Source organism: Canis lupus, chromosome 17 (assembly GCF_003254725.2).
Source record: "Canis lupus dingo isolate Sandy chromosome 17, ASM325472v2, whole genome shotgun sequence".
In the NCBI taxonomy this organism is placed as follows: domain Eukaryota; kingdom Metazoa; phylum Chordata; class Mammalia; order Carnivora; family Canidae; genus Canis; species Canis lupus.
The window spans coordinates 20,562,293-20,575,905 of record NC_064259.1 but is presented as its reverse complement, the minus strand read 5'-3'; the positions used below and the strand labels follow the sequence as shown (position 1 = coordinate 20,575,905).

Here is a 13,613-nt window from a genome sequence, read left to right as displayed (position 1 = left end):
TGGCTCAGCCTCAGGTCCTAATACCAGAGCACAGGAAGGGGTAAAATAGAAGAAGAGGAAGCGTACTCCTTCCCTCTTGAGGGCCCAACCTGGAGGTTGCACATACCATTTCCACTCATGTTGGCCAGAATCTAGACTCCATATCTACACTTAGCTGCAAAGGAGGCTGAGAAATGTAATCTTTAGCTACATGCCTGTGTGTCCAGAAAAGCTTCTAAAGAGCAGGAGGTTGCCTTGAGGGTGGGGGGGTTCCCTAGTCGTACCTTCTCCCACCATCATCTCCTGGATTCAAGCTGCCCAGGCTGGAGCTCCAAGGGGCTGCCTATTGTCTCATCTCTACTCCTGTAATTTGCACAGGTTGCCACCAAGTGGCGCCTTAATGGAAACCCCGAGGTTTGGTTTCCAGCAGGTAGGGTGGACTGTGGGGAAAGAACATTAAAACACATTTTCTGATTCCGTTATACTTGTCTACATTTAAAAAAGTATAATACCACTAAGAATCAACATTAAAAGGCATTTTATTTTTAAATGATATACAATTTAAAGAATCATAAGCTCCTGAGTAGTTAGGCATATCGTACACATCATAAACTTTTTTTAACCCACTTTACATAGAGCACATGATGAGTTTGAACCCCAATCAGAAAGTGTTTCTGTTTCCTTTTTTTTTTTTTTAAAGATTTTATTTGTTCATTTGAGAGAGAGAGAGAGCATGAGCCAGGGGTGAAGGGGGCATAGGGGGAGGGGCAGAGGGAGAAGGAGAAGCAGAATCCATACTAAGCCGGGAGCCCTATGCAGCACTTGATCCCAGGACCCCGGGGCCATGACCTAAGTCAAGGGCAGACGCTTAACCAACTGAGCCACACAGGTGTCCCAAAAGAGTTTGTTTCTAAGTCCTTAAGACTAGTCTCAGACCGCAGTGTGGGGTCAAAAGACCCCTCCCCAAGAAGCCCACCTTCCCTTCCCTTCACCTCATCTTTTGGCAGCAACTTCGGCAGCAAGAGGTCTCAGGCACTGACTTGGAGGAGAAAGAGGAGGTGGACAACACCGAGGGTGAGCCTGGGACCTGGGTCTCTGCCTCCCCTCCTTCCCCAGAGGGCTGGCTCTCCTGCCCACCACGCCACTATCATCAGTAGCCGCGGCAGCTGCAGGCAGCTATCACCAGCCATCTCTGGGCACCAAGAGCGGGCGTAGGGCCTCAACTAGGGTGGCTTGTGCTTGAACCAGTTCAGCAGCCACAGACATTTAGAGCCACGGAACATCAGAGCTGGAAGGGAGCTCAGAGCTCCAGCATCTTCCAGACCCTTTCCATGGAACACTGATGATAATGGGTCTTCCAAGGGGAAAAGAGGATTCTTTGGTCAAATGGATTAAACCGGTCTTTAGGCACAGGACTTCCCAGTCCTTTAATATACAAACGTGATGATAAGTCTCTAAATGGAAGTTACAATGTAAAAGATTTCCCAGCTTATCTGACCACAATGTACCCTTGCTCCTAAAACATTCCAAGAACATCTACAGCTGGTGTCCCACTGAACGTAGTTTGGGAAATGCTGATATGGAACAGCCCTCTTAATGTGACAGACAAGTAGACTGAGGCCAGAGAGGAGAGTGAGCTGCACGGTGCTGACTCAAGACCCATGTTCCTTCTGTGCTCTACCCTGCCAGAGGGCGTGACAGCAGTCTTCATACACTGTCCCAGTGTGGCTTTATTGGTGCCCTGCCCCCGTGTGAGGCAGGCATGCCAGGGAGCACTGTCTGCAGCTTACAAATGAGCACACAGAGCCCTGAGAAATTAAATTAACAAAGTAAATTAGCAGCGGATCTGGCTCTCCAACCCCAAACTTCCTGCTCCATCACTTCTGCCCCAAACTGACCTGGGCCTCCTTTTCTGGTTCTGGCCAGGCCTGAAGGGACCGATGAAGGTCAAGGAGAAGGCAAAGGCAGCAAAGGAAGAGAAGAAAAAGAGAACCCAGGGCCCCGGCGCCGGCCAGGGGTCTGAAGTCCCTGAGAAGAAGAAACCCAAGATTGATGAGCTGAAGGTGAGGGTCTGGGAACAGACCGACCAGGAGCGTGGGGTCATGCCTGGGGCAGGAAGTGGCAGGTGGGGTGAGATGGAGGCCAGTGGTCATGGCCTGTCCCCCCGACGGCCCGGCCCTGCTCAGGTGTACTCCAAGGAGCTGGAGTCCGAGTTCGACAACTTTGAGGACTGGCTGCACACTTTCAACCTGCTGCGGGGCAAGACGGGAGATGATGAGGACGGCTCCACTGAGGAGGAGCGCATCGTGGGCAGGTTCAAGGTCAGGCGAAGGCCCTGAACCCTGAGCCTCCCTCCCACCAGCTCTTCTCCCCACCCCAAGCCCCAAGCCCCAAGCCCAGGGCTGACAGTCAAGTGGAGCTGTTAGCTATACTGATTAGCAAAATACGAAAATATTTCTGTGCTGATTATAAAAGAGCATCTGCCCTGAGTGTCCCACCTCCAACATTGCCCTGGCCACTCCCTCCAGAACCCCCAGACCTCCCTCTGACGCAAGTGGCTGAAGGGTTAGGACCCTGAGCAGCAGGGTGCTGTTTTGAATGCACCCCTGCCATGCCTATGGGAACTGAACTGCACCCTGACTGCCTTGCCTTGCCCCAGGGCTCCCTCTGCGTGTACAAAGTGCCACTCCCAGAGGATGTGTCCCGGGAAGCCGGCTACGACCCCACCTATGGCATGTTCCAGGGCATTCCCAGTAATGACCCCATCAATGTGCTGGTCCGAGTCTATGTGGTCAGGGTAAGACTCCCCCCTCAGATCTCTCCCCACAGTCTCCCAGGCCCCTTATGCAGGAGGAGCTAAAGCAGTGGCAAAGTGACAGCCCCAACTGAGAGACACCAGGAAGGTCATCTGATCTAGTTCCCACCTTTTTCTTTTTTAAGATTTTATTTATTTATTTGAGAGAGAGAGAAGGAAAGGGAGAGAGCATGAGTAGAGGGGGGAGCAGAGGGGGAAGGAGAAGCAGGCTTCCCTCCAGAGCAGGGAGACCCATGCGGGGCTCAAGGCCGGGACCCTGGGATCATGACCTGGGCCGTAGCCAGCGGCTTAACCCACTGAGCCACCCAGGCGCCTCAGTTCCCACCTTTTATAGAGGAGGAAGCCAAGACCTGAGACAGGCAGTGTGACTTGCCCAGGGTCCCGCAGCAAGTCTCCCGTCTCTGGTTCAGCGCTCCCACCCTTTGCCATCATGGGACCATCAGGGAGGGCGCGAGGGCACTGGAAGGTGAGCTGGGTGTGTGGGGAGCCTGCTCAGGAGCACCTGCCCCCATCCCAGGCCACGGACCTGCACCCCGCAGACATCAACGGCAAAGCAGACCCCTACATCGCCATCCGGCTGGGCAAGACAGACATCCGGGACAAGGAGAACTACATCTCTAAGCAGCTCAACCCTGTCTTTGGGAAGTAAGACCCCCTGGCGTCCCACATGCCGCCCCTCCTGCCCACCCCGCTTCCCCAGCCGGCCCTCCACCCACCCCACCCAGCCCCGCCCTTCCGCCTTCCTGACCCCACCCCTACCCCGCCAGGTCCTTTGACATTGAGGCCTCCTTCCCCATGGAATCCATGCTGACGGTGGCCGTGTACGACTGGGACCTGGTCGGCACCGACGACCTCATTGGGGAAACCAAGATTGACCTGGAAAACCGCTTCTACAGCAAGCACCGCGCCACCTGCGGCATCGCCCAGACCTACTCCATGTGCGTGGGGCGGAGCGGAGACGGGGGCGGGGCGAGGGCGGGGAGGGAGCGGGGTGGGGCGGAGACGGGGGCGGGGCGGGCGGAGGTGAGGCGGGGCGAGGGCAGGGATGGGGCAGGGCGGGGACAGGGGTGGGGCGGGGCGGAGACGGGGCGGGGCGGGGCGGAGACGGGGCGGGGCGGGGATGGAGGGGGCGAGGGCGGGGTGGGGCGGAGACGGGGGCGGGGAGGGCGGAGGTGAGGCGGGGCGAGGGCAGGGATGGGGCGGGGCGGGGACAGGGGTGGGGCGGGGCGGAGACGGGGCGGGGCGGGGCGGAGACGGGGCGGGGCGGAGGCGGGGCGGAGATGGAGGGGGCAGGAGGGGGTGGGTGGGATGGGGAGGACGGGGGCGGGCGGGGCGGAGCGGGCACGAGGGGGCGGGCCGAGGACGGAGATGGGCGGGGCGAGGGCGGGGCACGACTGGGGCGGGGCCGGAGGTGGGGCCGGGCCGGGCCTGGGCGCTTCTGCAGTGTCTTGTCTCTGAAAACAAGATTCAGGGATTGTGATTTGGGAAGGTGGCTCTATTATGGTTTCTGCCCCAGGCCAGGCCTCCTTCCATGGGTTGTAAGACGAGGCGAGAGCCAGAGGATTCCGGGCCAGAGGAGGCAGGGCAAGGAGAGAACAGTGGGCTGGGAGGAGAGGTGGCGCTGCTATGCAAAATCCACTGGGGACCTGGCCAGCCTCTGCACTGACAGGCTGTGTGAATCTGGTCACATCCCTAACCTCTCTCGTTATCAGTGTCTTCATGGAAGTCTTTGAAGTACCGGAGGAAAGGGCATAGTTGGGAATGGGCTGGGCTGCATTGGGGGACGCTGAAAGCTCATCCTTGAGACACTGGGCATATGAGGCTGGGGCCTGGGGTAGGAGGGAGCAGCCCCCAGCAACCCTATCTCAGGTGGGGCCCACATGCTGACTCAAGGCAGCAGCCAATTTAAGGGAACTGGTTGGAACCAGTTACCGCCTGGGGATGGGCCCAGCCCCACCCTGAGCCCGACGAAGCCTGTGTGCCCCTCCCACAGACATGGCTACAATATCTGGCGGGACCCCATGAAGCCCAGCCAGATTCTGACCCGTCTCTGCAAGGAGGGCAAAGTGGATGGCCCCCACTTTGGGCCCCCCGGGAGAGTGAAAGTGTCCAACCGCGTCTTCACTGGGCCCTCCGAGATCGAGGACGAGAATGGTAATAGGGCACTGGACACAGCCACGGGGCCTCAGAGGCCAAGAGGAACCCACACATCCCTGGAGGAGGATCTTGAGGTCTAGACTGGAGTCTCTTTAGACCCTCTGCCCATCAGCCTAGAGTCCCATTCCTGTCTGCCCAGCCTCTGCCCTTCCACCCCATCCTACAGGGCACCTGCCCACTTGTTGTCTTCTTTCTCCATCTCAGAATTCCTGTGGGGTAGGATGGTTCTCCCCATTCTGCAGAGAAAGAGAAAGACACTGAGACCCAAAGTGTTTCAGTGACTTGCCCAAGGTCACATGGCTTTTCAGAGGCAGAATGAGAGGTGGGCCCAGATCCCTCTGACTCCAAGCCCTGGGCTCTCACCACTCCTTTGCCCACATGGCACTTCCCAGAGAATAGAGAGGCATGTGTGCTGTGGAACCCTTGCTGGCCACCTTCAGGATGCTGGGCCAAGAGGTGGATTCTTGCCGTCCTCGCCCTCACAGCCTAGCAGGATTCTCTAGTCAGGTTTCCCAGGCAGAGCAAACCCAAAAACCCAGTCTCTCTGGGCCCTGTGGGGCAGCTGAGAACTTGGGCAAGCCAACTGTCCCCCTGTGCCTCAGTTTCCCCAATAGTAAAAAGGAGATGGGGTGGACAGGTGATGGCTCAGGGGCCTCTTTGTGCCCCTGAGTCTAGCCCAGCACAGGTTTCTTATTCTGCTGAGGCTGTGTGTGCAACTGACCCACCGGCACCCGCAGGTCAGAGGAAGCCCACAGAAGAGCACGTGGCACTGTCTGCCCTAAGGCACTGGGAGGACATCCCCCGTGTGGGCTGCCGCCTCGTGCCTGAACATGTGGAGACTCGGCCGCTGCTCAACCCTGACAAGCCAGGCATCGAGCAGGTGACACTTACCTGGCTTAGATCTGAGGTTCTTTGGTATCTGGGATCAGGGTGTCCCCACCTGAGCCCATAAAAATGGATCCTCATACTGTTTGCCACATCCCCAAAAGCCTGGCAGGCACTTCCCCACCATGGCCCTTCGCAGCAACTCTGGTGGCATGCGTCTTTGCTCTAAGTGAGAGTCACATCAGCTCAGGTGCAGCCCTCAGGGGTCTCCCTTAGAAGCTGTGATTGGCTATTGGTGATGTCATAGGAACTCTGGCATCCAAGGATGAAAATTGATGAACTGGGTCCTGAGGGAACAAAGGTTGGTGGGGGGTAGCTGGCATTCCGGGGCAGGGGGAGTCCACTGGGAGACCTGCCATGCCCCCTCTTCCGCAGGGCCGCCTGGAGCTGTGGGTGGATATGTTCCCCATGGACATGCCAGCACCCGGCACACCACTGGACATCTCCCCTCGGAAGCCCAAGAAGTGAGCTTCTGGGGCCCAGCACCATTGCCTTCCCCTCCCTACCCCTCCCACCTCTCCATGACCTTCCTTCCTGTAGGGGCCCCAGACTCAGATCACCCACATCGCCGTGGTCAGTGGTGCTTCCCCTGTGGCCTTGTGGGGGGAACATAGCAACCCATGGAGAGAGCAGTGGGGGCTGCCCTGGGTGGGTCCCCTTTTCCGAGGCGGAGCCACACCCCCAGTGTGCCCTGGGTGAGGCGTGAGGAGATGTGCACTCATCAGCACCGCCCAGTGGACTTTCATCCTCCCAGCGGCACTACCCCGGAGCCTGCTCTGTTGGCCCCACTCCAGGCTGTCATTAACTCTGCCAGGTTTTATTTAAAACCCCTGTGGAGGAGATAGGCAGGAGTGAGTGCCCAGAAAGGGGTTGGGGAGGCGGGGGGTAGAGTGGAAAGAGGACCAGAGGCAAACAGCCTGCCTCTCCCACTTGGCCCTGGCCAGGTCACACGGCCTCCCGGGTCCTCGGCTTTCCCATCTGTAAAGTGGCAGAATGGCGTTGCTGCCAGTTCTGACACCTGCGGTGCCTGGAACCAGGGCCTGGATAGGGAAGTGCCACAGGTCCCACACTCAGAGCGGCCCCATGTTTATTTCAAGATGACAATATCTAAATTCTTAATTTTTAAAAAGATTTTATTTATTTACTCAATAGAGGTCGTGAGCACACAAGCAGGGGGAGGGGCAGAGGGAGAGGGAGAAGCAGACTCCCCACTGAGCAGGGAGCCCTATGTGGGGCTTGATCTCAGGGTCCTGGGATCATGACCTGAGCCGAAAGCAGAGGCTTAACTGACTGAGCCACCCAGTGCCCCTAAATTCTTAATTTTTAAATAAGGGGTCCCACATTTCCATTTTGTACTGGGTCCTGCAAATTAGCAAATTCTGCCTGGAATTGCCTCCAGGTCTGTCATGAGTGTGCTGTCCCAGGGCTGGCCACTAGTGGACACTTCACCCCATGGTGTAATCGGGGACTCAGGGTAAACTTGGGAATGCCATGGACCACATGCCAAGTAACGTGGGGGGGAGGTGACTCAACCACACTCCGAATGGTTGAAATGTAACCACCGATTTATAATAACAAGTACACTTCAAGTGGAAAAATCCTCTTCAAGGACAAAGACATAAAGGAAACCAGATTCCTTGGGAGTCCACTGCCAGCTGCTGGGCTTAAATACACATTTGTGTTAGAACTGGAGTGCCTTCTGGCCTCTGGAGACCGAGATTGAGCTCAGCCACCCCCCAATAGCGGCCCTGCCCCTCCGGAGCTGGGTCAGCCTCCCTGTCTAGGGGTGTGCTCTGGGTCCTGGCGTGTCAGCCAGACAGGCTTCCCCTGGGCCCTCCTGTCTCCCTCGCCCAGGGCCCCAACATCCCCCTGTTCCCTCAGCTCCCCCTCCTTGCCCCCTTCCCTGAATCGTCTCTCTCCACCCCAATCTGGGCCAGGACCTCATGCTCACCTTGAGTCCCCAGGACTCCCCTTGGTGACCTGCCCTATATATGCCCAAGACCCTGGGACAGCCCCTACCCCCAGATTGTGAGCCAGCCTCTCCCCTGCCCAGGTACGAGCTCCGGGTCATCGTGTGGAACACGGACGAGGTGGTCCTGGAGGACGATGACTTCTTTACTGGGGAGAAGTCCAGCGACATTTTTGTGCGGGGGTGGGTGAGGGCCCCTGACAGGGTTGGGGGGCCCTGGGCTGGGAGAGCCCACCTTTCTGGGGGTAGGAGAAGAGGGAAGGGGCCCCCTGCAGGTGGCCACAGGTCTGGAGCTGATGGCCCCTGGCAGGTGGCTGAAGGGCCAGCAGGAGGACAAGCAGGACACGGATGTCCACTATCACTCCCTCACCGGCGAGGGCAACTTCAACTGGCGCTACCTGTTCCCCTTCGACTATCTGGCCGCCGAGGAAAAGATTGTCATCTCCAAGAAGGAGTCCATGTTCTCCTGGGACGAGACGGAGTACAAGATCCCCGCGCGGCTCACCTTGCAGATCTGGGACGCCGACCACTTCTCCGCGGACGATTTCCTGGGTGCAGGGCTGGGGAACGGAGGGGGCGGGCAGGGGGAGCCCACCCTGGGGGCGGGGGATCCACCGGGCCCGGCCTGTCAGAGCTGACTCCAGGGCTGCCACAGGGGCCATCGAGCTGGACCTGAACCGGTTCCCCCGGGGCGCGAAGACAGCCAAGCAGTGCACCATGGAGATGGCCACGGGGGAGGTGGACGTGCCCCTGGTTTCCATCTTCAAGCAGAAGCGCGTCAAAGGCTGGTGGCCGCTCCTGGCCCGCGATGAGAATGATGAGTTCGAGCTCACGGTGGGGACCGCCACTGCTTGGGCAGAGGGCAGGCCTGGGCCCGGCTAGGGCGCGGAGGGTCCCGGCGCCTGGCCTGAGCGCCGAGATCCTTCTGTTCTTTCTGCAGGGCAAGGTGGAGGCAGAGTTGCATCTCCTGACAGCCGAGGAGGCAGAGAAGAACCCCGTGGGCCTGGCCCGCAATGAACCTGACCCCCTAGAGAAACCCAAGTGAGTGTGCTGCCGGCCTGGCCCCCCTGCCACGCTGATCCCTGGGGCCACTGGAACAGGAAGGGGCAGCAAGAACCTTCTGGACTTCTCGCTCCCGCTCTGCAAGCACCTCTGTGTTCTCTATCTCTCTCTGGGTGGGGGAGCCTCTTCCCCTGTCTGCTCCCCACCGGAATCCACCCCTCCCTCTGAACCAAAGCACGGGCTACTTTTTCAGGAAAGCAGCCCCTCTCCCAGGGAAGGCCCGTGTCACAGAGCTGAATGCTTTTCCTAGTTTTAGCCCACACCGCTGCGGTGGTGGAATGTGGGGCCCCAGGCAGCCCTGAGGGCCGGGGAGGTGACCAGAGGTGCACACGCTCAGCCCAAGGTCGCCCCAACCCGTTGCGAGGCCCCTGCCATATCCTGAGCCTTCTTCATCCTCTGTGTCCTTTCTCCACGCTGCCTCTGCCCTCTTGCTGCTCTAGGCGGCCAGACACGAGCTTCATCTGGTTCTTGAACCCTCTCAAGTCTGCCCGCTACTTCTTGTGGCACACATACCGCTGGCTGCTCCTCAAACTGCTGCTGCTCATGCTGCTGCTCCTCCTCCTCGCCCTCTTCCTCTACTCTGTGCCCGGCTACCTGGTCAAGAAGATCCTGGGGGCCTGAGCCTGGCTTCCTCCTGGCTCTGGTACTCCTCACTTCTTCCTCTGGACCTAGGGCTGATGAGCTGGGCAGCATGTGGCACACACACACGTGCACACGCGATGCCCCCCCCACACACACACACACGTGTACACGTGCACACACGGCAATTTTCAAACAAAGCAACCTGCCTAAGGTCACCTAGCTGATTAGAGCTAAGACCCAGCCTAGGTTTTCAAGTTGCCAACCCAGGATCCTTGGCTTGACGCTACTTGCTGTCCTTGTGACAGGCTGACTCTAACCCAGTGCTGTTGGCAGAAAGCAGTTGACATGTGGACAGGGGATGGGGAAGGGTTTGGCTGGGAGTAGCCAGCAAGACCTCACTGGTTCCCACCAGCCCCCATCTCCCAACCCAGAGCCGTTTTCTGTCGTGCAGGCCAGTAAGGAACCCTGTCCAGTTCCCATAGCTTAGCGGCCAACATCTGCTGACCAGGCAATATCTGCTGAGCAGCTGGGGGCCTAGCAGAGCATGTGCACTTTGTCTCCTTCCCCTTTACCAACCCCAGAGGCAGAGTCCACTATTAACCCCACTGTGTAAGTACAGAAACTGAGGCTCAAACGGGAGCCTGACTTGCTCATCACCACCAGGCCTGGAAACCAGGTGCCCTGAGTGGGAGCCCCACTGTGCCCTGAGCCTGGCTCTGGAGGGCATGGTCTGTGTCCTCTGCGGGGCCAGTGGGACAGGAGCTTGAAAAAAAATCTATTCAGTACTTGAATTTTATATCTTGACATCTTATAAAACCTACTGTCTTTGTAAACATGAACACCAGAGGGGATTGCTTAGCAAGCACCTCTTGGCCGGAAGGCTGTGCAGAAGATAGAGCAGCAAGGGGCGTGCATCCCACGGAGGCTCCTCAGACCCTGGGCAGGGTGCGGTGGGCATAGATGCTCATGTTCATCACAGAGGGGGAGAGGCTGAGAGACACTGGTTTCACAGAGACAACACGGGGCGGCCCCAGAGCACCCACGGGGAGCTGCTGAACAGAGGAGCTTCCCAGGGATCAGCACTGTGGGCAGTGCGGCGGCTGCCTCTCAGTAGTGAACAGCCACGGCCACCAGTGTCCAGGTGGAGGCTGGACGGCTGCCCAGCTGCCAGAAAGCCCTCTAGGGCCTTGGGAGGAGACCAAGGGTGCCAGAGGGTCCCACAAAGAGCCTAAACCTGGTGCTTAAGAAAGGGGTCCACACCCGGTTCCAGCACTCTCACTACTTTTGGAACCCAGGCTGTGACAGGGCATGTTGGGGGTCTTGAAGAGCCGAGGGCATGGGGTGCCCTGGGAGAGGCCCATTGCCTGACCGCATCCCCTCCCCACCCCCAGCCGGCCTGACACCGCCTTTGTCTGGTTCCTCAACCCCCTCAAGTCCATCAAGTACCTCATCTGCACGCGATACAAGTGGCTCATCATCAAGATCGTGCTGGCGCTGCTGGGGCTGCTTATGCTTGCCCTCTTCCTCTACAGCCTCCCCGGCTACATGGTCAAGAAGCTCCTCGGGGCCTGAAGCCCCACGGCCTGGCTGCCGCTCCTCTCCTGGGCCTGGGCCTTTGTCCCTCCTCTCGTGTGGACTTTCCAGTCTCCCTGGGGAGCCTGGGAAGCCCAGTGTCCACCCTTGTGGCCTCAAGTCCCGGAAGCCTGCCTCCTGCTTGCTGGGCTGGCGACCCCATCCCTCTCCTCCTCCACCCCAAGCCTGTTGCTGGCCCTGTCCCACTCAGCTGGTCCCCGCCTGGTGGGTGAGAAGGGTGGGCAGGAGTGGGGGTCTGTCCCTTAAGCCACCCCAGATCCTCCCTTAGGTTTTCCCGTGGAGGAGTCAAGGTTTAATAGAATTAACTGAGAATCCTGTCATGGGCCAGTGCCCAGAGCTATAAAAAAAGAATGAATAAGCAAAAAGCATCACCCTCCCTCCTCAACAGAATCTTGTGAGGGCAGTCAGACCACCAGTCCTTATTCTGTAAATGAGGGCCAGATCCTTCCTGCTAAGGCGTGGAGGTGGCCGCTTCTGCCCTGCTGCCCTCCAGAGTGGCTCCTCCTCCTGCCCAAGGAGCCATCATGGTGGGTGCACAAGCCTCGGCCCTGCCCTGCCTGTGGGTTTTTATCGCTTCCCAGAGCTTCCTCTGCCTGGTCCAGTGCTCAGAAGCTTAGATGAGGAGCAGTGAGAGTGAAAACCCTGTGCCCACCCGCCCTGCCAGGCCCTCATTTGAGGCCAGGCCAGGAGGTGGTACTTGCAGTGAGAGCCTGGTTTCTGTTGGCTGTTGTTCCTTTCGTGAGTGGTGATTTTTCTCTTAATAAAATAAATTAAACACTGAGCTGACAAGTCTGCATTTGGCCAAGTTGGGGGACCGTATAGGGGCCCAGAGTTTGTGAGCTCTCTGAGGTTGGCAAACTCATCACTAGCTGGACCCTTCTGGCTTTCCCCTTTGAATAGCCTCGTGGCCCAAGATTCAAGAAGGGCCTAAGGCATGGGGCCACTTGCTCAGGCTGGCCACGAGAAGAGCCTTACACTAAACCAGGTGGAACCGGGGACCCCAGAAGCTTAACAAAAGGGTCCTGCAGGCCCAAGGACAGTCTGAAGGCTTAAGACCCTACAGGAGCCTAGAGCACTTGGGTGGCTCAGTTGGTTAAGTATCCAACTTTTTTTTTTTTTAAGATTTTGTTTATTTATTCATAGAGACACAGCTAGAGAGAGAGAGGCAGAGACATAGGCAGAGGGAGAAGCAGGCACCATGCAGGGAGCCTGATGTGGGACTCAATCCCGGGTCTCCAGGATCACGCCCTGGGCTGAAGATGGCACTAAACCACTAAGCCACCAGGGCTGCCCAGCATCCAACTCTTTATCTCAGCTCAGGTCTTGACCTCAAAGAGTCGTGAGTTCAAGCCCCACACTGAGCTCCACAATGGATGTGGAGCCTACTTAAAAAAACAACAACAAAAAAGATCCTGCAAGAGCCCCAAAAGCTCCAGCCTCCGCTCACAGACTCCTCTCACAGCTAACTGCCCCCAAATGCAAGAGGGGAGTCCCATGCCACGGGCCCAGGTCCAATCCCACAGTGACAGGCCTATTGTCCTACCACAATCTGAGGTGGGGAAAAAGTCCCCTCATGACATGAGGTGGAGTCATGGGCCAGCATTTCACTGGACCTTAGCTCTTTGAAGAGATTCAGCCACAACTTTTTAAAGACTTTAATCATGACTGCAGGATACAGGTCACCCCTTCTATGGCCTTATTTTGACAGGCCTGATCATAGCAGCTCTGGGAAATCCAGAGTGGGCCCAGGCAGCTCCCCGGGTGACACGTGCTAGCTTCGGCTCTAGCACCAACACCAATGCCAGTGCCAGCATTCACCTTAACACAGCAGCCTTTTGTGGCCCAGCTCTATGTTGTGGGTACTCGGAATACCTGAGTTGGTGGAACTTGCAGTTCGGAGTTTATCTGGAAGAGAAAAAGGAAAGGTCATTACATTTTCCCGGGGCCCTCCTTCTTCATGACCTCTGGGGGCAGGTGCACATGTTGGCTCTCCTAAGGGCTCTAAATCTCTGCAAGTATTTCTTCCCAAGGGCTTCCAGATGCTGGGGGAAAGCCCACAGTCTGCCTCCCTTTAGAAGAGAAGTCCTAAAGCTTTTCGTATGGCTTCTGCTCCAGCCAGCTAACCTTTGGTAATGTTCTTAACCTTCTGCTCTGAGCCACTCTCTTAAATCCTCCCTCCCCCCCCTCACCTGTGCATCCCATCACCAGTCTAGCCCTCCCCCTCCCTCCCCCCCCCCCCCCATCTTCTTGTACACAGCAGCGTGGACAAAAGCACGGACCACATAGTCCTCTAATGTGTATCACAGGCCAACAGGCCATCACGACACCAAGGCTTACCACATCCTCTGCTCAGGTGTGGCCTGGGGCCTGAGACCATGGTGGGGCCACATTCTCAGTTCCGGGGCTTGTGGCTGGCCTCAGTCACCTCTCACACACACCGCTGGTGAGGAGAACCTACCCTCAGCCCAGTGTGTTAAGGCTGTCCTGGCCCAGGGCTTCAGCATCATGTAAAAGATTCTACACTAGCAGAGCAGAGCCACCAACTGTGTTATGAGTGGATTCTAATCTTTG

General features: G+C 57.7%; 2 protein-coding genes across 12 annotated transcripts in view; one reads left to right on the top strand and one right to left on the bottom strand.

Annotated features, from left to right (window-relative positions):
* The window catches only part of OTOF (otoferlin), a 100,759-nt gene extending 88,936 nt beyond the window's left edge, over positions 1-11,823 (top strand). For 7 of the 10 annotated variants that reach the window (XM_049095439.1, XM_049095440.1, XM_025454419.3 and 4 more), the window contains 14 exons: positions 987-1,053; positions 1,906-2,042; positions 2,166-2,300; positions 2,639-2,776; positions 3,312-3,439; positions 3,562-3,732; positions 4,788-4,948; positions 5,689-5,831; positions 6,212-6,300; positions 7,890-7,988; positions 8,116-8,357; positions 8,461-8,639; positions 8,746-8,846; positions 10,841-11,823. In XM_049095439.1, coding sequence (XP_048951396.1) covers positions 987-1,053; positions 1,906-2,042; positions 2,166-2,300; positions 2,639-2,776; positions 3,312-3,439; positions 3,562-3,732; positions 4,788-4,948; positions 5,689-5,831; positions 6,212-6,300; positions 7,890-7,988; positions 8,116-8,357; positions 8,461-8,639; positions 8,746-8,846; positions 10,841-11,021 — 1,971 coding nt within the window. In that variant the 3' untranslated portion in view covers positions 11,022-11,823. Of the gene's footprint in view, positions 1-986; positions 1,054-1,905; positions 2,043-2,165; positions 2,301-2,638; positions 2,777-3,311; positions 3,440-3,561; positions 3,733-4,787; positions 4,949-5,688; positions 5,832-6,211; positions 6,301-7,889; positions 7,989-8,115; positions 8,358-8,460; positions 8,640-8,745; positions 8,847-9,307; positions 9,511-10,840 lie in introns of all 10 variants that reach the window. The other 3 variants (XM_025454428.3, XM_049095443.1, XM_049095441.1) reach the window with 2 other exon arrangements.
* An 859-nt stretch (positions 11,824-12,682) lies between these two features.
* Positions 12,683-13,613, bottom strand: part of DRC1 (dynein regulatory complex subunit 1) — a 38,279-nt gene continuing 37,348 nt past the window's right edge. For both annotated transcript variants that reach the window (XM_035700769.2, XM_035700770.2), the window contains exon 17: positions 12,683-12,947. In XM_035700769.2, the coding sequence (XP_035556662.1) occupies positions 12,891-12,947 (57 nt within the window). In that variant the 3' untranslated portion in view covers positions 12,683-12,890. The remainder of the gene's footprint in view (positions 12,948-13,613) is intronic.